General features: G+C 46.1%; 1 protein-coding gene across 1 annotated transcript; it reads right to left on the bottom strand.

Moving 5' to 3' along the window:
* Nucleotides 1-19,996: 19,996 nt before the first annotated feature.
* Nucleotides 19,997-22,831, bottom strand: LOC135511509 (uncharacterized). Its single transcript, XM_064932998.1, has 7 exons — nt 22,393-22,831; nt 22,046-22,264; nt 21,666-21,803; nt 21,313-21,531; nt 20,857-21,048; nt 20,502-20,693; nt 19,997-20,448 (listed from the first exon to the last, which is right to left on the bottom strand). The coding sequence occupies exons 1-7, from the start codon at nt 22,829-22,831 to the stop codon at nt 19,997-19,999; spliced, it is 1,851 nt and encodes a 616-aa protein (XP_064789070.1).
* Nucleotides 22,832-23,445: the final 614 nt, after the last annotated feature.

The following is a 23,445-nucleotide window of genomic DNA, read 5'->3' as shown; positions in this document are numbered from 1 at the left end:
CAGGGTTGAGGGATCAGAACACCAGATTTAAACGCCTGCGCGGCCCAGGATAATTGGATTCCTCTCACCTCCCCATCCTTCCATTCCTCACATTCATCTGACCATCCACATGCACCTGTCAGAGTGGAGAAAGGGGAGGAATCTCTTCACACCTTCTCTCCCTGACGGTCGCCAGGGGATGCCAGCAAAGGTTGTTTTTCCTCCACCCCTCAGTCCCTGTTAACCAAAGGTTGTTTTTCCTCCACCCCTCAGTCCCTGTTAACCAAAGGTTGTTTTTCCTCCACCCCTCAGTCCCTGTTAACCAAAGGTTGTTTTTCCTCCACCCCTCAGTCTCTGTTAACCAAAGGTTGTTTTTCCTCCACCCCTCAGTCCCTGTTAACCAAAGGTTGTTTTTCCTCCACCCCTCAGTCCCTGTTAACCAAAGGTTGTTTTTCCTCCACCCCTCAGTCTCTGTTAACCAAAGGTTGTTTTTCCTCCACCCTCAGTCCCTGTTAACCAAAGGTTGTTTTTCCAACACCCTCAGTCTCTGTTAACCAAAGGTTGTTTTTCCTCCACCCCTCAGCCCTGTTAACCAAAGGTTGTTTTTCCTCCACCCCTCAGTCCCTGTTAACCAAAGGTTGTTTTTCCTCCACCCCTCAGTCCCTGTTAACCAAAGGTTGTTTTTCCTCCACCCCTCAGTCCCTGTTAACCAAAGGTTGTTTTTCCTCCACCCCTCAGTCCCTGTTAACCAAAGGTTGTTTTTCCTCCACCCCTCAGTCCCTGTTAACCAAAGGTTGTTTTTCCTCCACCCCTCAGTCCCTGTTAACCAAAGGTTGTTTTTCCTCCACCCCTCAGTCCCTGTTAACCAAAGGTTGTTTTTCCTCCACCCCTCAGTCCCTGTTAACCAAAGGTTGTTTTTCCAACACCCCTCAGTCTCTGTTAACCAAAGGTTGTTTTTACTCCACCCCTCAGTCCCTGTTAACCAAAGGTTGTTTTTCCTCCATCCCTCAGTCCCTGTTAACCAAAGGTTGTTTTTCCTCCACCCCTCAGTCTCTGTTAACCAAAGGTTGTTTTTCCTCCACCCCTCAGTCTCTGTTAACCAAAGGTTGTTTTTCCTCCACCCTCAGTCCCTGTTAACCAAAGGTTGTTTTTCCTCCATCCCTCAGTCCCTGTTAACCAAAGGTTGTTTTTCCTCCACCCCTCAGTCTCTGTTAACCAAAGGTTGTTTTTCCTCCACCCCTCAGTCCCTGTTAACCAAAGGTTGTTTTTCCTCCACCCCTCAGTCCCTGTTAACCAAAGGTTGTTTTTCCTCCACCCATCAGTCCCTGTTAACCAAAGGTTGTTTTTCCTCCACCCCTCAGTCCCTGTTAACCAAAGGTTGTTTTTCCTCCACCCCTCAGTCCCTGTTAACCAAAGGTTGTTTTTCCTCCACCCCTCAGTCTCTGTTAACCAAAGGTTGTTTTCCTCCACCCCTCAGTCTCTGTTAACCAAAGGTTGTTTTTCCTCCACCCCTCAGTCCCTGTTAACCAAAGGTTGTTTTTCCTCCACCCCTCAGTCCCTGTTAACCAAAGGTTGTTTTTCTCTAAGAAGAGGAAAGAAAGGTTGTTCAAGGTGTGTTCTTTCTCCTTGTGGCCATATAGCTTTATTTGTATATTATCAGACAAACTTTGATTTTGTTCTAGACTTCTCAACTGATGACAAAAAATATACTAAAGCAAGCCATTGATTGGCTGAAGCCTGGCATAGAAGGATGGCTGTTGATTGGCTGATGCCTGGCAGAGAGAGATGGCATCCCTGTACTCTCTCTAATTTGCTCCCCATGATGTAGGAGCTAGGTACTTGGAGCCAGATCAGCCTGACGTATGGCTACTGTACACACACGTGTATATACACACACACACACACACACACACACACACACTTAGTCACCGTACAACCGGATGTATGGCTACTGTATACAGACACTCAGGCACCATACAACCGGATGTATGGCTACTGTATACAGACACTCAGGCACCGTACAACCGGATGTATGGCTACTGTATACAGGCACTCAGGCACCGTACAACCAGATGTATGGCTACTGTATACAGACACTCAGGCACTGTACAACCAGATGTATGGCACCTTTATGTCTACCCTCACCCATCATCAGGATGATGCCTCAGGGACTCTAGGCCATGAAATGGCTGCCATTGTGAAACGTTATGGAGATGTATTGTTGTAGTAGGTTTTGGTGTGAAAAGGGGGATATGCCGTCCTTTGTTTCTTTGGGATGTTTAGGAGGTACAGCACATAAGGGAAGGGACAGTGGTGGATGTTAGGATGAGATAGTTGATATCCATCCACCACTTTGTTTCTTTGGGATGTTTAGGAGGTACAGCACATAAGGGAAGGGACAGTGGTGGATGTTAGGATGAGATAGTTGATATCCATCCACCACTTTGTTTCTTTGGGATGTTTAGGAGGTACAGCACATAAGGGAAGGGACAGTGGTGGATGTTAGGATGAGATAGTTGATATCCATCCACCACTTTGTTTCTTTGGGATGTTTAGGAGGTACAGCACATAAGGGAAGGGACAGTGGTGGATGTTAGGATGAGATAGTTGATATCCATCCACCACTTTGTTTCTTTGGGATGTTTAGGAGGTACAGCACATAAGGGAAGGGACAGTGGTGGATGTTAGGATGAGATAGTTGATATCCATCCACCACTTTGTTTCTTTGGGATGTTTAGAAGGTACAGCACATAAGGGAAGGGACAGTGGTGGATGTTAGGTTGAGGTAGTTGATATCCATCCACTACTTTGTTTGATAGGGGACGAGATTCAAATGAAATGTTATTTGTCACAAGCCCTTAACCAGCAAGCCATAATAACAATAACGAGGCTATAACCAGGGGGTACTGGTACCGAGTCAATGTGTGGGGGTACAGGTTAGTCGAGGTAATTTGTACATGCAGGTAGAGGTAAAGTGACAATGCATAGATAATAAACAACGAGTTGTTGGCTAATGCATGTTTTCATATTCATCTGGACGGAGGATTTATAGCCTATCAGTCTAATCGAGGTGTTGACAATAGAACGGCACACATTCAAGTGCTTGAATTTATAACGGGATGGGATGGTACGGGACGGAATGGGACTGGATGGGATGGGACGGGACGGAATGGGACTGGATGGGATGGGACGGGATAGGACGGGTTGGGATGGGATTTGTCAGATTATTAGATTGGATGGTTTTATTGCATCCAATGGCAGTGTCCTCGATAAACTAACGCAAGGAGCCGCTTGTGGATTTCACAGCTCTGACGCCACCCCCGCCACTGCCAAAACAACTACTATGCAGGTGTCTGCAAGGGCGGATCTGATGGAATCCAGCCCTTACCCAGTGAGCACGAGACGTTGAAAAGATGTCCTTTCAACATATCTTCAACCCAATATATATATTTTCAAGGTAATTTGCTCATAGGGTGGTCTCCTACTTTCATTACTCTCCTTCCTATCTCCTCCTCCACTCCCCTCCCTCTCAGATCAGGAAGCTGGAGTCCTGTCTTTGATCAGTCTGACCGGCTATCTCTATTAGAACATGGTTCTACACTGGAGGGACTGACCGAGGGCAGCAGCCTTGGACCACTGGACCTCAACAGCACCACTTATAGAAGAGGTACAGTTTAGAATCCTACACACAGACACACACACACACAGACACACACACAGAGACATACAGTTATACAGACACACATACGAACACACTTCACCTGCCAGCAAAGAGCTGTGTGCTACTAACTTCCAAGTTGAGCAGAGGCAGAAACAGGCTTGAAATGTGTGTGTGCGTGTGCACTAGGGATAGAGAGATTCTCAGTGTGTGTGTCCATGCTTATTAATAATTCAACAAGACTAGAACTCAACATCCCAATCTCTCTCGCCTCTGGCTTCTCATACGGTAATGAAGGCATAACTTCTACAGGCATAACAAATCAACTGGGAGAAATGTTATATTCTCTCTCTCTCCTGCTCTCTCTCTCTCTCTCTCTCTCTCTCTCTCTCTCTACTTCACTCTTTCTCTCTCATCTCTCTCTCTCTCTCTCTTTATCTCTCTCTCTCACTCTCACTCTCTCTCTCTCTCTCTCTTTATCTCTCTCTCTCTCTCACTCTTTCTCTCTTTCATCGCTCTCTCTCTCTCTCTCTCTCTCTCTCTCTCTCTCTCTCTCTCTTTCATCTCTCTCTCTTTGCCTTTGACTTTTTAGTTCCCCAAACTCCTGTTGTTTCCTTTAATCATCCACCTTTCATTTGTCGTTTCTTCCTTCGCATGTTTAATTTTTGATTTGTTTTGTCTTCATCTCCTGAATGTATCTCAATCCTATCAGATATATAGTCAGAATAACATAAACTAAAAAACTCTCCATCACAGCAGTGTTAGTTCCTTTGTCTTGTCCAGCCATCTCATCTCAGCCCATATTAGTGGAGCAGCACAGTGGATCAGCACTGTGGAGCAGCACTGTGGAGCAGCACAGTGGATCAGCACTGTGGATCAGCACTGTGGATCAGCACAGTGGATCAGCACTGTGGAGCAGCACAGTGGATCAGCACTGTGGTGCAGCACAGTGGATCAGCACAGTGGATCAGCACAGTGGATCAGCACTGTGGAGCAGCACTGTGGATCAGCACAGTGGAGCAGCACTGTGGAGCAGCACTGTGGAGCAGCACAGTGGAGCAGCACAGTGAAGCAGCACAGTGGAGCAGCACTGTGGAATAGCACTGTGGAACATTGCACTGACAGGGCATTGCGATCGTTACCTCTCTCTGTTATTTTAACACTGTTGTGGTGAATTGGTCTCATTCCTTCATTTTATCAATGTCAGTCACTGATAAAAAAAAGAAAATCTAGTATTGAATTACCACTAGGAACTGGTGAGATGTGAGGAGCAGAATGTATCTTACCCTATTAAACCATGGGAGGGCAGTGTTAGATTACATTAGGACCTACTCTGAGATCTCTATTCATGAACGTGTGTTGTGTTTTACATGCGTGTCATTTTTTGTTAGTCATTTGTGATTAATTCAAAAGGACGTTTTTGAATTAATCACAAAAATCAAATCTTGTTTTTAATGAGTTGATTTTTAAATGTGTTGATTTTTTATTTGTTGCCTCAGTGCAGTAGCATTTATTGAACATATGTTTTCCACATCTATATGAAGTGGATCAAGGTCCAAAAATCTAATCAGACTGGAGTTAAAGTATTAAAACAAGTCAAGTTTTATTATGTTCTCAAATTACAAATATCTAAGAATAAGTCTACTCTGAACCAAAACATACAATCTGCCTAGTAATCTACATAATATACACTATATATACAGTAGAATGTGGACACCCCTTCAACTGAGTGGATTTGGTTTATTTCAGCCACACCCGTTGCTGACAGGTGTATAACATCGACAACACTACCATTCAATCACCATAGACAAACATTGGCAGTAGAATGGCCTTACTGAAGAGCTCGGTGACTTTCAATGTGGCACCGTCATCGGTTGCCACCTTTCCAACAAGTCATTTTGTCAAATTTCTGCCCTGCTAGAGCCTCCCCGGTCAACTGTAAGTGCTGCTGTTGTGAAGTGGAAACGTCTAGGAGCAACAACGACCACACAAGCTAACAGAACGGGACCGCCGAGTGCTGTCCTCGGTTGCAAGACTCACTACCGAGTTCCAAACTGCCTCTGGAAGCAAAGTCAGCGCAATAACTGCTCGTCGGGAGCTTCTTGAAATGGGTTTCCATGGCCGAGCAGCCACACACAAGCCTAAGATCACCAATGACAAGCGTCAGCTGGAGTGTTGTACAGCTCGCCACCATTGGACTCTGTAGCAGTGGAAATGCATCTTCTGGAGTGATGAATCATGCTTCACCATCAGGCAGTCCTACAGAGAGGGTTTGACAGATGCCATGAGAACGCTACCTGCCCCAATGCATAGTGCCAACTGTAATGTTTGGTGGAGGAGGTTCGGTCTAAGCTCCTTAGTTCCAGTGAAGGGAAATCTTAACACTACAGCATACAATGATATTCTAGATGATTCTGTGCTTCCAACTTTGTGGCAACAGTTTGGGGAAGGTTTCAGCATGACAATGAACCCGTGCACAAAACGAAGTCCATACAGAAATGGTTTGTAGAGATCGGTGTGGAAGAACTTGACTGGCCTGCACAGAGCCCTGACATCGAACACCTTTGGGATGATTTAAAACGCCGACAGTGAGCCAGTCCTAATCTCCCAACAAAAGTATTTTTTTTAACCCAACTTTCCCGCTCAGCCCAGTCAAAACTGTTCGCTGCTCTGGCCCCCCAATGGTGGAACAAACTCCCTCACGACGCCAGGACAGCGGAGTCAATCACCACCTTCCGGAGACACCTGAAACCCCACCTCTTCAAGGAATACCTAGGATAGGATAAGTAATCCTTCTCACCCCCCCCTTAAATGATTTAGATGCACTATTGTAAAGTGGCTGTTCCACTGGATGTCAGAAGGTGAATTCACCAATTTGTAAGTCGCTCTGGATAAGAGCGTCTGCTAAATGACTTAAATGTTAAATGTTAATGTTGAACCTAAATCCAATGACAGGGTGACTTGTTTTTGTTGAATTCACTTAAGTTGATAAGACAACCGAATGTAAATCAAAACTCAAAACTAGACAAACTGCCGTCTGTGCCCAGTTGGTTGCAACAAACTTCTGAAGTAATTTTTCACAACTCAAGTCATTATTTTCAAGCAAGCACCATGATGTATAACATTAAAGTTAAACTCTCACAGGTGAACAAAGAAAGGCCATTTTCCCTTCACTTGTTACATTATGAACCCAATGCACACTGCAGTAGACTTTTGTGATGCTCCCTCTCCACCAAACCAAAATGAATAATTCAAGTTTAGGAATCCTTTGGTATATATGCTGAAGTCTTTCGTTAAAACCATATTCTAAAGGGGGCCATTTTGAATTCAGTTTAAAGACATTAAGCTTAGATTTCAATAGAGAAATCCTTCCGATGGAGTCAAAGACTATGTTTAGTGGCATTAAAATGCCATATCAAGTCCTCTACTGAGTGCATGTTGAATGGGTGTCCTCGTTTCAGAGTGGTGGAGCATTGATCTTACATAAATATTCCGCAATACCCCACGGTGTCATGGGATGGAATCGGATAAAAGATCATGGAACTCCTACACTTGCATGCCGAATGCTCAAATGAAGTATATTGGACTATGCCGAAGCTTCATTTTAAATGGTGGCCCCCTGTGTGGGAGATCTAAAGTAGATGTGATTTGCTGTGGGTTGAGATCCAGAGGGTTCCTCCAACCTTTGAACTCTACTGAAATATTTTGAGTACGTATAGGGAGTTGAGTGTCCTAGATTTAATCTGCGATGTTAGTTACATCATCACACACCCTTTGAGTGCTTTCCTGAGGGGGAACATAGCATGGTGTATTGGCTGCTGTGGGTTTTGACTGCTGAGAAGACACATACCCAGGCTTCCTTTTTAGCCTGCTGCCTGTCAGAAATGTATGGTTAGATGTCAGTTTATGAAAAAGTTTGGCTCTCTGTTGGCAGATTACACAGAATATTTGATATGCTTCTCGACTGGCACTCATGGAAATTTGGCAATACAGTCAAAAAAGATATGAAGAGAGAGGATGAGGAGGAACTGAGATGATATCCTTTGATCACCAGGAATTCTCTGTGGTTCTTTGGCTTGGAAAACTCTCTCTTTCTCCCTCTATCTCTCCCTAAATCAATCTGAACCCCTTATTTTCATTCCCTACAACCCCATCTCTTTCTCTCTTTCTTGCACACAGACATGGAAAGCAAACAGTGTATCCTTATGAGAGACCTCATCAATCAATCAAATGTATTTGTATAACCATTTATACTGCTACAATTGTCACAAAGTGCTTTACAGTAACGCATGCTCCCATCACTCTGTGCCCTGTGAGGGTAAGTGATGCAGATACCAGCGTCTGTAGAGGCAGATACCAGTCTCTGTGGAGGCAGATACCAGTCTCTGTGGAGGCAGATACCAGTCTCTGTGGAGGCAGATACCAGTCTCTGTGGAGGCAGATACCAGTCTCTGTGGAGGCAGATACCAGTCTCTGTGGAGGCAGATACCAGTCTCTGTGGAGGCAGATACCAGTCTCTGTGGAGGCAGATACCAGTCTCTGTGGAGGCAGATACCAGTCTCTGTGGAGGCAGATACCAGTCTCTGTGGAGGCAGATACCAGTCTCTGTGGAGGCAGATACCAGTCTCTGTGGAGGCAGATACCAGTCTCTGTGGAGGCAGATACCAGTCTCGGTGGAGGCAGATACCAGTCTCGGTGGAGGCAGATACCAGTCTCGGTGGAGGCAGATACCAGTCTCGGTGGAGGCAGATACCAGTCTCTGTGGTGGCAGTGTTTGTTGCATATCTGTTGTTGGCGTTAGCAGTTTGTGTAGGTGTCATTTACTTTAGTTTTGCTATGGAAACGACTGCATAATGGCAATGACTGCCCTGACTGGTTGAGTTCAAACAGTGAGTTCTGGAATGCTGCTAGGTTCTGATGCCAGCACGTGGGTTCTGGAATGCTGCTTGGTTTTGATGCTGTCTATAGAGGGTTTGGATGCTAGCAGTCTTCATGGGAAATACACTGAACAAAAATATTAATGCAACAATTTTACTAAATTACAGTTCGTTCATATAAGGAAATCTGTCAATTAAAATAAATTAATTAGTCCCTAATCTATGGATTTAACCTGACTGGGAATACAGATATGCATCTGTTGGTCACAGATACCGTTAAAAAAGATAAGGGCGTGGATCAGAATCCAGTCAGTAGCGCGACACCGCTCCTTCTCATTGAATTGATCAGGCTGTTGTGGCCTGTGGTATGTTGTCCCACTCCTTTTCATGGCTGTACAAATTTGCTGGATATTGGCGGGAACTGGAACATGCTATCATACACGTCAATCCAGAGCATCCCAAACATGCTTAACGGGTGACATGTCTGGTGAGTATACAGGCCATGGAAGAACTAGGCCCTTTTCAGCTTCTAGGAATTGTGTACAGATCCTTGCAACATGGGGCTGTGCATTATCATTCTGAAACATGAGGTGATGGCGGTGGATGAACGGCACGACAGTGGGCAAGTATGCTTGGGGTCATTGTCCATTTGGACGACCCATTTGCTACAAAGCTTTAATTTCCTGACTGATGTCTTGAGATGTTTTTTCAATATATCCACATAATTTCCCACCTCATGATGGCATCTATTTTGTGAAGTGCACCAGTCCCTCCTGCAGCAAAGCACCCCCACAACATAATGCTGCCACCCCCGTGCTTCACAGTTGGGATGGTGTTCTTCATCTTGCAAGCCTCCCCCTTTTTCCTCCAATCATAATGATGGTCATTATGCCCAATTTTTTTATTTTTGTTTCATCAGACCAGAGGATATTTCTCCAACTGTCCCCATGTGCAGTTGCAAACCATAGTCTGGCTTTTTTCTGGCGGTTTTGGAGCAGTGGCTTCTTCCTTGCTGAGAGGCCTTTCAGGTTATGGCGCTATAGGACTCATTTTTCTGTGGATATAGATACTTTTGTACCTGTTTCCTCCAGCATCTTCACAAGGTCCTTTGCTGTTTTTCTGGGATTGATTTGCACTTTTTACACCAAAGTACATTCATCTCTAGGAGACAGAATGCGTCTCATTCCTGAGCGGTATGACGGCTGCGTGGTCCCATGGTGTAAATACTTGCGTACTATTGTTTCTACAGATGAACGTGGTACCTTCAGGCGTTTGGAAATTGCTCCCAAGGACAAACCAGAATTGTGGAGATCTACAATTTTTGGGGGATGATTTCTTTTGATTTTCCCATGTAAAGGAAAGAATGAATGGGGCCATGTATCGTGAGATTTTGAGTGAAAACTTCCTTCCATCAGCAAGGGCATTGAAGATGAAACATGGCTGTGTCTTTCAGCATGACAATGATCCCAAACACACCACCCGGGCAACGAAGGAGTGGCTTCATAAGAAGCATTTCAAGGTCCTGGAGTGGCCTAGCCAGTCTCCAGATCTCAACCCCATAGAAAATCTTGGGAGGGAGTTGAAAGTCTGTGTTGCCCAGCAACAGCCCCAAAACATCACTGCTCTAGAGGAGATCTGCATGGAGGAATGGGCCAAAATACCAGCAACAGTGTGTGAAAACCTTGTGAAGACTTACAGAAAACATTTGACCTCTGTCATTGCCAACAAAGGGTATATAACAAAGTATTGAGATAAACTTTTGTTATTGACCAAATACTTATTTTCCACCATAATTTGCAAATAAATTCATTAAAAATCCTACAATGTGATTTTGTGGATTTTTTTCCCTCATTTTGTATGTCATAGTTGAAGTGTACCTATGATGAAAATTACAGGCTTCTCTCATCTTTTTAAGTGGGAGAACTTGCACAATTGGTGGCTGACTAAATACTTTTTTGCCCCACTGTACACCCATAGGTACACCTCCAATAGACTCAAATGATGTCAATTAGCTTATCAGAAGCTTCTAAAGCCATGACATCATTTTCTGGAATTTTCCAAGCTGTTTAAAGGCACAGTCAACTTAATGTATATAAACTTCTGACACACTGGAATTGTGATACAGTGAATTATAAGTTAAATAATCTGTCTATAAACAATTGTTTGAGAAATTACTTGTGTCATGCACAAAGTAGATGTCCTATCCGATTAACAATACATTTGTGGAGTAGTTGACAAACAAGTTTTAATAACTCCAACCTAAGTGTATGTAAACTTCCGACTTCAACTGTACTGCGCTGAACTGCAGTCAGGTTAAGATCCTGGTGAGGACGACGAGCATGCAGATGAGCTTCCCGAGATGGTTTCTGACAGTTTGTGCAGAAATTCTTCAGTTGTGCAAACCTACAGCTTCATCAGCTTCATCAGTTGTGAAGAAGCCAGATGTGTAAGTCCTGGGCTGGTGTGGTAACACGTGGTCTGCGGTTGTGAGGCCGGTTGGACTTAATGCCAAATTCTCTAAAACAACGTTGGAGGCGGCTTATGGTAGAGAAGTGAACATTACATTATCTGGCAACAGCTCTGGTGGACATTCCTACAGCCAGCATGTCAGTGGCACACTCCCTCAAAACTTGAGACATCTTTGGCATTGCATTGATCATGCTGTTCAATGAGCTTCTTGACATACCACACCTGTCAGGTGGATGGATTATCTTGGCAAATGAGGAATGCTCTTTAACAGGGATGTAAACAAATTTGTGCACAGAATTTGAGAGAAATAAGCGTTTTATGCTTATGGATAACTTCTGGGATATTTTCTTATAACTCACGAAACATGGGACCAACACTACATATTGCGTTGAAATTTTTGTTCAGTATTTATTGTAGTTACTTGTAATGTGTAAAGACAGAATAGATATGGCTACTTGTCTTTATTCCTGTGCTGTTGTAGCCTACACTGAATGTTCCTGTGGAGGGTGCTGGACTCCTGAAGCTATGCAGACCCCAGCTATGCCAGAGTAGAGCCAGAGGTCCATAGTTTGTAAATGGGTTACTAGATCAATCAGTGACGTCCAGGTGGGCTGAAGCAAAGTATTCCTCTCAGCAGTGGCACGGGGACTATTAAGTATATTTGTTAAATATTTACTCTAGTGAGGATGTATGGGGTGTAACCTGAAGCCGGATGTACACTGGGACCACTAATCATAAGATTACCTCAACTAAGAATTGTTAGGGCACAGGGCCAAGACATAAAGTAAGCCTCGCTGACAGCCATACAGTGGAACATGGGTATGCATATGTCCTAACACCTACAGTGCCGTCAGAAAGAATTCACAGCCCTTGACTTATTAGACATTTTGTTGTTACAGCCTGAATTCAAAATTGATTAATTCCATTTTTTTTAAATAAGTATTCACACCCCTTAAGTCAATACCTGTTAGAATCACCTTTGGCTGCGATTACAGCTGTGAGTTTTTCTGCGTAAGTCTCTAAGAGCTTTGCATACCTAGATTGTACAATATTTGGCCATAATCTTTTTTTTAAATGTCAAGCTCTGTCAAGTTGGTTTTTAAATTCATTGCTAGACAGCCATTTTCAAGTCTTACCATAGATTTTCAAGCCAATTTAAGTCAACTTTAACTAGGCCACTCAGGAACATTCAGTGTCATCTTGGTAAGAAAATCCAATGTATATTTGGCCATGGGTTTTAGGTTATTGCACTGCTGAAAGGGGAATTTGTCTTCTGGTGTCTGCTGGAAAGCAGACTGAACCAGGTTTTCCTCTAGGATTTTGCCTGTATCTAGCTCTAGTATGTTTCTTTTTATCCTAAAAAACTCCCTAGTCCTTATCAATGATAAGAATACCCATAACATGATGCAGTCACCACCATGCTTGAAAATATGAAGAGTGGTACTCAGTGATGTGTTGTTGGATTTGCCCCAAACATAACGCTTTGTATTCAGGACATAAAGTGAATTTCTTTGTCACATTTTTTGCAGTTCTACTTTAGTGCCTTATTGCAAACAGGATGCATGTTTTGGAATATTTGTTTTATGTACAGGCTTGCTTCTTTTCACTCTAATTTAGGTTAGTTTTGTGGAGTAACTACAATGTTGTTGAACCATCCTCAGTTTTCTCCAATTGCATCCATTAAACTGTAACTGTTTTAAAGTCACCATTGGCCTCATGATGAGTGGTTTCCTTCTTCTCCAGCAACTGAGTTAGGAACGGCGCCTGTATCTTTGTAGTGACTGGGTGTATTGATACACCATCCAAAGTCTAATTAGTAACACCAGGCTCAAAGGGATATTCAATGTCTGCTTTTTTTACCCATCTGCTAATAAGTGCCGTTCTTTGTAAGGCATTGGAAAATCTCCCTTGTTTTTGTGGTTGAATCTGTTTGAAATTCACTGCTTGACTGAGGGACCTTACAGATAATTGTATGTGTGAGGCACAGAGATGAGGTAGGTAGTCATTAAAAAATCATGTTAAACACTATTATTGCACAGAGTGAGTCCATGCAGCTTATTATGTGACTTGTTCAGCAGATTTTTACTCCTGAACATATTTAGGCTTGTCATAACAAAGGGGTTGAATAATTATAGACTCAAGACATTTCAGCTTTTAATTTTACATTAATTTGTAAAAATATCTGAGCACATAATTCCCCTTTGACATTATGGTAGCATTGTGTGTCAGCAAGTGACACACAATCTCAATTTAATCAATTTTAAATTCAGGCTGTAACACAACAAAAAGTCAAGGGATGTAAATACTCTGTCCTAGTAACCTGGACTCTGACCGAAAGGTTGCTGGATCGAATCCCTAACCTGACAAGGTAAAAACAAGACGTTCTGCCCCTGGACATTAAGGCAGCCCCCCGCACCTCTAAGAGGGGTTGGGTTAAATGCGGAAGACATTTTTCAGTTGAATGCATTCAGTTGTACAACTGACTAGGTATCCCCTTCCCCTTTCCTTCTTTATCCTCTAATGTACATCACAGATAAAGGTGACAAGGTTTCAGTACCACCTGTAGTGTCCTACAGGCCAAACCATGTCATTTCAACGTGGACATCTGGGTAATATTTGGTTGAGATGACCAATGAGATTTCAACCTTTATTCAACCAGTCAAAAAAAGAGCCAGAAGTTTTCAATGTGTTTTCACTAAGCTTTCAACTATCTGAAAGCCTACAACCAAATTCCAATGGAATAGCAATGTCTGATTTTTGGTTTAGTTGTCATCTTAAAGTGGGAATACAATGTCAGAGATGTTGTATGTACAACAACTTAATGTGTTATCACAATGCTTCATCTAATAGCAGAACCAAATGACCTGGACTGCAGATTACATTAAAAGTACATGGTGCAAGTGATCAGTGCTGTTTGAGATTCTGCACAGATTATTACAACAATTGTGTAGATCTCCACAGGCCTGCGACCTTTGCATTCTATCTTGAACATGCTTTATATGATTACTTAAGAAGTCATGTATAGTTACAGTAACCTCAATGTGGCCATGGATTTGTTACTCATTGTAATGCTGAATGTTACATTAGTTTGTAAAATAGCCTTAAAATTAGGCTATTTAGTGTATTACAAAAGTAACGTTGAATTGTTTTTGATTGACAACCAAATATCAACATTTAAAGGAACTCTAAAGCTTGGATAGTTTCCTCAGAGACACTCGCTTAAACCTGTTCTTAAACTGTAATGTACATTTTAGTCATTTAGCCGATAAGCTTATTCAGAGAGACTTACAGTAGTGAATGATTACATTTTCATACTGGTCCCCCATGAGAATCGAACCCACAACCCTGGCGTTGCAAGTGCCATGTTCTACCTACTGAGCCACACGGGACTGTTGGGGAATCCAACATATCATAGTTAACTTGTCGACACGTTAATAGGCTATTTACTGTATTGCTATTGTGTTTGGTTGTCAACACAACCATTATCAACATTTAAAGGAGATGTATCTTCTGCTTGGATAGTTCCATCTGTACCATTTGACTTAATCTGGCTTTAATTCCAGTTTATCTACAAATTAATAATTCATATGTTTGATTTCCATCTCAACCATTAATATGTTGGATCTACAGCACAACCAAAAATCCAAGTTAAAGAATAGCACTAAATCAAATCATTCTTTAAATGTTTGATTTAATGAAAATTCAACATATTTTATACAAGGTTTTTCTATGTTGAACATTGGTTACCATGGTGACATAATCCTGTGGTTACCATGGTGACATAATCCTGTGTTATCCTCAAAACAACAGTTTACATTGATGACTTTGTTGCAAATCCAATGTATTTTCCACGTCACAATAAATTGAGGAATTATGTTGAAACAACGTTGATTCAAACAGTTTGTGCCCAGTGGGGTAAAGCCTATTACATTTCTAAACTGGACCACCTGGATAATCTGAAGCTACCCAGCTATAATCCTGAGATGAGGGGTGGATAGATCATATCCCCATCTCCAGAATGTTTGACTGTGTAGGCTTCCATTACCATATGTCCAATTAGTGATGTCAGAAACGCCACTTGGGTTTTATTTTAAATGGCAGCGATGAGTTCTGATTTGGAGGAGGGTTCTCCCACGAGACGGCCAGTCCCAAAAGAGTGTGTGAAATGAATGTATTAAATATTCATGCCATGTGTAATATGTATATATTTACACTGGGGCACGGAGATATGCATGTATTATTCACACTCACATTCTCTCTCTGCCTCTCTCTCTCTCTCTGCCTCTCTCTCTCACTCGCTCTCTCCCTCGCTCGCTCTCTCCCTCTCGCTCTCGCTCGCTCTCTCCCTCTCGCTCTCTCGCTCTCGCTCTCGCTCGCTCTCTCCCTCTCGCTCTCGCTCGCTCTCTCCCTCTCGCTCTCTCCCTCTCGCTCTCGCTCGCTCTCTCCCTCTCGCTCTCTCTCTCCCCCTCGCTCGCTCTCTCCCCCTCGCTCGCTCGCTCTCTCTCTCTCGCTCGCTCGCTCTCTCCCCCTCTCTCGCTCGCTCTCTCCCTTTCTCTCGCTCTCGCTCTCTCTCTCTCTCTCTCCCTCTCTCTCCCTCTCTCCCTCTCTAGCTCTCTGATTCCCTCTCTCTTCACTCTGATAGTTCTACTTCTACCATATATACTGTGACTGTTTTCCTCTACTAGCACTTGGCCTAACAGCTGCAGCAGTCTCTATACGGCGGCAGGGTAGCCTAGTGGTTAGAGCGTTGGACTAGTAACCGAAAGGTTGCAAGTTCGAATCCCCGAGCTGACAAGGTACAAATCTGTTGTTCTGCCCCTGTACAGGCAGTTAATCCACTGTTCCTAGGCCGTCATTGAAAATAAGAATTTCTTAACTGTCCTGCCTAGTAAAATAAAGGTAAAATAAAATAAATAAAAATATACTAACAAAAACTTGTTGTAGATCCAGCCTTTTGTTCCTCAATTGACACAGGTCCCCTCGACTAACCGGTGCCGTTCCCGTGCACATTGACTCTGTACCGGTACCCCCTGTATATAGAAACCAGGGTTATGTTGAGAGAAAACATTCACCTATTGACACTGGGTTATGTTGAGAGAAAACATTCACCTATTGACACCGGGTTATGTTGAGAGAAAACATTCATCTTGGCTATTAAACCCACACCACCTTCACTGGTGGACCAATCCCTCTGGGGATCTCAGCTACAAATCAATTAGTCTGCAGATCAATGGGCAAATCAATCAGTCAATTGATCAGCTGGGCCAATCAGTTAATCAATCTATTACTCTTCTACACCAACCAATTACCTTTTTAAATAGTCATCTGTACAACGACAGTGTGCTCTGTATTTGAAATGTCCAGACTCGCTGCATTGAAATAGGCAACACGTTAAATCAGCTGCTGTCTACAGAACAACTATTCCCTAGATATGAAGGAATATTTTGAAGATGTTTCTTCATTGGTAATGTATTCGTATAGGCTTGGCAGGATAAACAGAGAGAACACAGTCGTGCTGAGAGGTGAGTTTAAAGGAAAACCCCACCAGAAAAACATATTTTGGTATTCGTTTCATTAGTCCTTTGTTGATAACGTCCCTAGAAATATTTTGCATGTCAGCAATCAAGTTTTCAAGAAAAAAAAAGAAATGTCCCTTTTTCAGGACTATGTCTTTCAAACATAATTCGTAAAAATCGAAACTTTGCAGATCTATATTGTATTGGGTTTAAACACTGTTTCCCATGCTTGTTCTATGAACAATAAACATTTAATGAACGTTCACCGGTGGAACGGTCGTTAAGACACTAACAGCTTACAGACGGTAGGCATTTAAGGTCACAGTTATGAAAACTTAGGACACTAAAGATGTCTTTCTACTGACTCTGAAAAACACCAAAAGAAAGATGCCCAGAGTCCCGGCTCATCTGCGTGAACGTGCCTTAGGCATGCTGCAAGGAGGCATGAAGACTGTGGCCAGGGCAAGAAATTGCAATGTCCGTACTGTGAGACGCCTAAGACAGCGCTACAGGGAGACAGGACGGACAGCTGATTTTCCTCACAGTGGCAAGACCACGTGTAACAAGACCTGCCCAGGATCGGTACATCCGAACATCACACCTGCGGGACAGGTACAGGATGGCAACAACAACTGCCCGAGTTACACCAGGAATGCACAATCCCTCCAACAGTGCTCAGACTGTCTGCAATAGGCTGAGAGAGGCTGGACTATGGGCACAAACCCACCGTCATTGGACCAGACAGGCCTGGCAAAAAGTGCTCTTCACTGACGAGCTGTAGTTTTGTCTCACCAGGGGTGATGGTCAGATTCACGTATATCGTCGAAGGAATGAGCGTTACACCGAGGCCTGTACTCTGGATTGATTTGGAAGTGGAGGGTCCGTCATGGTCTGTGGGCGGTGTGTCACAGCATCATCGGACTGAGCTTGTTGTCATTGCAGACAATCCCAACGCTGTGCGTTACAGTGAAGACATCCTCCTCCCTTCCTGCAGGCTCATTTTGACATGACCCTCCAGCATAACAAAGCCACCAGCCATACTGCTCATTCTGTGCATGATTTCCTGCAAGACAGGAATGTCAGTGTTCAGCCATGGTCAGCAAAGTTCAATCCCATTGAGCAGGTCTGGGACCTGTTGGATCGGAGGGTGAGGGCTAGGGCCATTCCTCCCAGAAATGTCCGGGAACTTGCAGGTGCCTTGGTGGAAGAGTGGGGTAACATTTCACAGCAAGAACTGGCACATTTAGTGCAGTCCATGAGGAGGAGATGCACTGCAGTACTTAATGCAGCTGGTGGCCACATCAGATACTGACTGTTACTGACTGTTACTTTTGATCTTGACCCACCTTTGTTCAGGGACGCATTATTTCATTTCTGTTAGTCACATGTCTGTGGAACTTGTTCAGTTTATGTCTCAGTTGTTGAATCTTATGTTCATACAAATATTTACACATGTTAAATTTGCTGAAAATTAACTCAGTTGACAGTGAGAGGGCGTTTCTTTTTTTGATGGGTTTCTGACTCTCCAAATACAGAAATATGGGCCCATATGATGCATTTTGCTGCGTCTTGCATCACACCGGCTCTGTTTCTGTATTTTGAAAGTTATATGGGTTGGTCCATTTTGGATTAATTTAACTCTAGTTCCTAATCCCTATTCTCAAAAAGTAATGGAAAAGATCATTCCAAACTGAGTCTGCCCCCTTTTTCCACATAGAAAAGTATTATATTCCTCGGTCATCCTCATATTTCCCAATTTTTCCCCCCCCAATATTTTCTCAATCAAAACTCCAAATTCTCCCAATGGTCTTCCAATCTGGCCAGCTAATCTGGGGTAGCCAAGACAACAGTTTATGTATCCTGATGAGGCAAATTAGGACTAGGGATAAACAGGGAATGAGGTTGGATGAGGTGGGATAAACAATAGAGGAGACTAGAAATGTTGATGTCACTCAACCCTCAATAAGCAGTTCAATGTGTTCATCTGAGTTGTGGTTTTGTTCCCCCAGTATCTGGGTTTTATGAAGTATCAAAGCACTAATTTAGGCTTTCTGTAATTCTCTGTTCTAGAAGAAGGAGCAGAAGCAGAACAATGAAAGGATATATAGTGAATATGCTGCATGGGGATGAATTTGACTCCATAGTGCTGGACAGTTGTGTTCCATGCCATATGGGGAAGTGATATACCATGTTATACCCTTCAGAGAAGTTACTTTATTAGACTGCACCACAGACACAGTGATACATCATACCTTCACCTCCTATCCCCTCTAGAGAGTGTGTGTATAACCTATGTAAAGATCAACTAGTTACAATCTGTTCACTCTTCAGGCCACCATGGATTTACATATTGTTAGGCCTCGATTGAATCATAGCGCGGAAGATCTGCTTTGTAGCGCGATTGGCAATTAAAGGCTATGTTCCCGCGTTCGCAGAGAGTGCTTTCAGATAAACGCTGTCGGCTGAATTGGAAATTACCTTTACATTTCAACCTATGTGGGGAGGGGCAAGAGAGCTATGTAGGGGTGGGAAGGCAAGAGACCTTCGTAGGGGTGGGAAGGCAAGAGACCTTTGTAGGGGTGGGGGGGCAAGAGACCTTTTTAGGGGTGGGAGGGCAAAGAAATCTTTGTAGGGGTGGGAGGGCAAAGAGATCTTCGTAGGGGTGGGAGGGCAAAGAGATTTTTGTAGGGGTGGGAGGGCAAAGAGATCTTCGTAGGGGTGGGAGGGCAAGAGACCTTTTTAGGGGTGGGAGGGCAAAGAAATCTTTGTAGGGGTGGGAGGGCAAAGAGATCTTCGTAGGGGTGGGAGGGCAAAGAGATTTTTGTAGGGGTGGGAGGGCAAAGAGATCTTCGTAGGGGTGGGAGGGCAAAAGAGACCATCGTAGGGGTGGGAGGACAAGATAGCTTCGTAGGGGTGGGAGGGCAAGAGACCATCGTAGGGGGGGGGGGCCAAGAAACCATCGTAGGGGTGGGGGAGCCAAGAAACCATCGTAGGGGTGGGGGCAAGAGACCTTTGTAGGGGTGGGGGGCAAGAGACCTTTGTAGGGGTGGGGGGGGAAAGAAACCATTGTAGGGATGGGGGGCAAGATACCTTTGTAGGGGTGGGGGGCAAGAGACCTTTGTAGGGGTGGGAGGGCAAGAGACCATCGTAGGAGTGGGAGGGCAAGAGACCTTCGTAGGGGTGGGAGGGCAAGAGACCATCGCAGTGGTGGGAGGGCAATAGACCATCGTAGGGGTGGGAGGGCAAGAGACCATCGCAGTGGTGGGAGGGCAAGAGACCTTTGTAGGGGTGGGGGGCAAGAGACCTTTGTAGGGGTGGGGGGGGGAAAGAAACCATTGTAGGGATGGGGGGCAAGAGACCTTTGTAGGGGTGGGGGGCAAGAGACCTTTGTAGGGGTGGGAGGGCAAGAGACCATCGTAGGGGTGGGAAGGCAAGAGACCATCTTAGGGGTGGGAGGGCAAGAGACGATCTTAGGGGTGGGAGGGCAAGAGACGATCTTAGGGGTGGGAGGGCAAGATACCACTGCAGCGGTGGGGGGGCAAGAGTCCTTTGTAGGGGTGGGAGGGCAAGAGACCATGGTAGGGGTGGGGGCCAAGAAACCATCGTAGGGGTGGGGGAGCCAAGAAACCATCGTAGGGGTGGGGGCAAGAGACCTTTGTAGGGGTGGGGGGCAAGAGACCTTTGTAGGGGTGGGAGGGCAAGAGACCATTGTAGGAGTGGGAGGGCAAGAGACCTTCGTAGGGGTGGGAGGGCAAGAGACCATCGCAGTGGTGGGAGGGCAATAGACCATCGTAGGGGTGGGAGGGCAAGAGACCATCGCAGTGGTGGGAGGGCAAGAGATCTTTGTAGGGGTGGGAGGGCAAGAGACCATCGTAGGGGTGGGGGGCCAAGAAACCATCGTAGGGGTGGGGGAGCCAAGAAACCATCGTAGGGGTGGGGGGCAAGAGACCTTTGTAGGGGTGGGGGGCAAGAGACCTTTGTAGGGGTGGGAGGGCAAGAGACCATTGTAGGAGTGGGAGGGCAAGAGACCTTCGTAGGGGTGGGAGGGCAAGAGACCATCGCAGTGGTGGGAGGGCAATAGACCATCGTAGGGGTGGGAGGGCAAGAGACCATCGCAGTGGTGGGAGGGCAAGAGATCTTTGTAGGGGTGGGAGGGCAAGAGACCATCGTAGGGGTGGGAGGGCAAGAGACCATCTTAGGGGTGGGAGGGCAAGAGACCATCTTAGGGGTGGGAGGGCAAGAGACCATCTTAGGGGTGGGAGGGCAAGATACCACTGCAGCGGTGGGGGGGGGGGCAAGAGTCCTTTGTAGGGGTGGGAGGGCAAGAGACCATCTTAGGGGTGGGAGGGCAAGAAACCTTTGTAGGGGTGGGAGGGCAAGATACCATTGCAGCGGTGGGGGGGCAAGAGTCCTTTGTAGGGGTGGGAGGGCAAGAGACCTTTGTAGGGGTGGGAGGGCAAGATACCATTGCAGCGGTGGGGGGGCAAGAGTCCTTTGTAGGGGTGGGAGGGCAAGAGACCATCGTAGGAGTGGGAGGGCAAGAGACCATCTTAGGGGTGGGAGGGCAAGAGACCATCTTAGGGGTGGGGGGCAAGAGACCTTTGTAGGGGTGGGGGGCAAGAGACCTTTGTAGGGGTGGGGGGGGGGGAAAGAAACCATTGTAGGGGTGGGGGGCAAGAGACCTTTGTAGGGGTGGGGGCAAGAGACCTTTGTAGGGGTGGGGGGCAAGAGACCTATGTAGGGGTGGGGGGGGAAAGAAACCATTGTAGGGGTGGGGGGCAAGAGACCTTTGTAGGGGTGGGGGGCAAGAGACCTTTGTAGGGGTGGGAGGGCAAGAGACCATCGTAGGAGTGGGAGGGCAAGAGACCTTCGTAGGGGTGGGAGGGCAAGAGACCATCGCAGTGGTGGGAGGGCAATAGACCATCGTAGGGGTGGGAGGGCAAGAGACCATCGCAGTGGTGGGAGGGCAAGAGACCATCGTAGGGGTGGGAGGGCAAGAGACCATCGTAGGGGTGGGAGGGCAAGAGACCATCTTAGGGGTGGGAGGGCAAGAGACGATCTTAGGGGTGGGAGGGCAAGAGACGATCTTAGGGGTGGGAGGGCAAGATACCACTGCAGCGGTGGGGGGGGGCAAGAGTCCTTTGTAGGGGTGGGAGGGCAAGAGACCATCGCAGTGGTGGGAGGGCAATAGACCATCGTAGGGGTGGGAGGGCAAGAGACCATCGCAGTGGTGGGAGGGCAAGAGATCTTTGTAGGGGTGGGAGGGCAAGAGACCATCGTAGGGGTGGGAGGGCAAGAGACCATCTTAGGGGTGGGAGGGCAAGAGACGATCTTAGGGGTGGGAGGGCAAGAGACGATCTTAGGGGTGGGAGGGCAAGATACCACTGCAGAGGTGGGGGGGGGCAAGAGTCCTTTGTAGTGGTGGGAGGGCAAGAGACCATCGTAGGGGTGGGGGGGCCAAGAAACCATCGTAGGGGTGGGGGAGCCAAGAAACCATCGTAGGGGTGGGGGGCAAGAGACCTTTGTAGGGGTGGGGGGCAAGAGACCTTTGTAGGGGTGGGAGGGCAAGAGACCATTGTAGGAGTGGGAGGGCAAGAGACCTTCGTAGGGGTGGGAGGGCAAGAGACCATCGCAGTGGTGGGAGGGCAATAGACCATCGTAGGGGTGGGAGGGCAAGAGACCATCGCAGTGGTGGGAGGGCAAGAGATCTTTGTAGGGGTGGGAGGGCAAGAGACCATCGTAGGGGTGGGAGGGCAAGAGACCATCTTAGGGGGGAGGGCAAGAGACCATCTTATGGGTGGGAGGGCAAGAGACCATCTTAGGGGTGGGAGGGCAAGATACCACTGCAGCGGTGGGGGGGGGCAAGAGTCCTTTGTAGGGGTGGGAGGGCAACAGACCATCTTAGGGGTGGGAGGGCAAGATACCATTGCAGCGGTGGGGGGGCAAGAGTCCTTTGTAGGGGTGGGAGGGCAAGAGACCATCGTAGGAGTGGGAGGGCAAGAGACCATCTTAGGGGTGGGAGGGCAAGAGACCATCTTAGGGGTGGGAGGGCAAGAGACCATCTTAGGGGTGGGAGGGCAAGAGTCCTTTGTAGGGGTGGGAGGGCAAGAGACCATCTTAGGGGTGGGAGGGCAAGAGACCATCTTAGGGGTGGGAGGGCAAGAGACCATCTTAGGGGTGGGAGGGCAAGAGTCCTTTGTAGGGGTGGGAGGGCAAGAGACCATCGTAGGAGTGGGAGGGCAAGAGACCATCTTAGGGGTGGGACGGCAAGAGACCATCTTAGGGGTGGGAGGGCAAGAGACCATCGTAGAGGTGGGAGGGTAAGAGACCATCGTACGGGTGGGAGGGGCAAGAGACCATCGTGCAGGTGGGATGGGCAAGAGACTATTGTAGGGGTGGCCTCTTTGGGTATAGCAAGCCCATCCCCCTCTCACTGCCTCCCCCTTTGCCTCCTTCAACTAGGCTGCTGTGGTCAGAAAGGTCGTAAATTCCTAAGAAGACCCTGCCACATTGCCACAGTGTAGAGAGAGTAGATTTTCATGGAGAACAAAGTAAATCCTTCCACCTCACAGAACTTGAGGTACGAACAAATTTCATGTTCTGTAGAAAGTAGAAAAGATCGGTGAAGAATCCAGCTACGAACTGGTCCGTTTGTCACAATATGGGGAAGCTCATGGGAGACGGTGTGGCCACATTACCATAATGCTGTTTATATTGCTTCTGAAGCTAAGCAGGGTTGGTCCTGGTCAGTTCCTGGATGGGAGACCAGATGCTGCTGGAAATGATGTTGGAGGGCCAGTAGGAGGCACTCTTTCCTCTGGTCTAAAAAAAAAATGTCCCAATGCCCCATGGCAGTGATTGGGGACACTGTCCTGTGTAGGGTGCCGTCTTTCGGATGGGACGTTAAACAGGTGTCCTGACTCTCTGAGGTCATTAAAGATCCCAT

Source organism: Oncorhynchus masou, chromosome 24 (genome assembly GCF_036934945.1).
Source record: "Oncorhynchus masou masou isolate Uvic2021 chromosome 24, UVic_Omas_1.1, whole genome shotgun sequence".
Classification (NCBI taxonomy): domain Eukaryota; kingdom Metazoa; phylum Chordata; class Actinopteri; order Salmoniformes; family Salmonidae; genus Oncorhynchus; species Oncorhynchus masou.
The sequence above is the reverse complement of the archived record's forward strand: the minus strand, read 5'-3'. Positions and strand labels throughout refer to the sequence as shown.

Excerpts from the sequence above, each read along its gene's own strand:
- LOC135511509 (XM_064932998.1), bottom strand. The coding sequence starts at position 22,831 with ATGGTCTCTTACCCTCCCACCTCTACGATGGTCTCTTGCCCTCCCACC. Across the intron at positions 21,804-22,045 it reads GCCCTCCCACCCCTACAAAG|ATGGTCTCTTGCCCTCCCAC; the intron begins GTCTCTTGCCCC and ends CCCACCCCTAAG. Across the intron at positions 21,049-21,312 it reads GCCCTCCCACCCCTACAAAG|ATGGTCTCTTGCCCTCCCAC; the intron begins GTCTCTTGCCCC and ends CCCACCCCTAAG.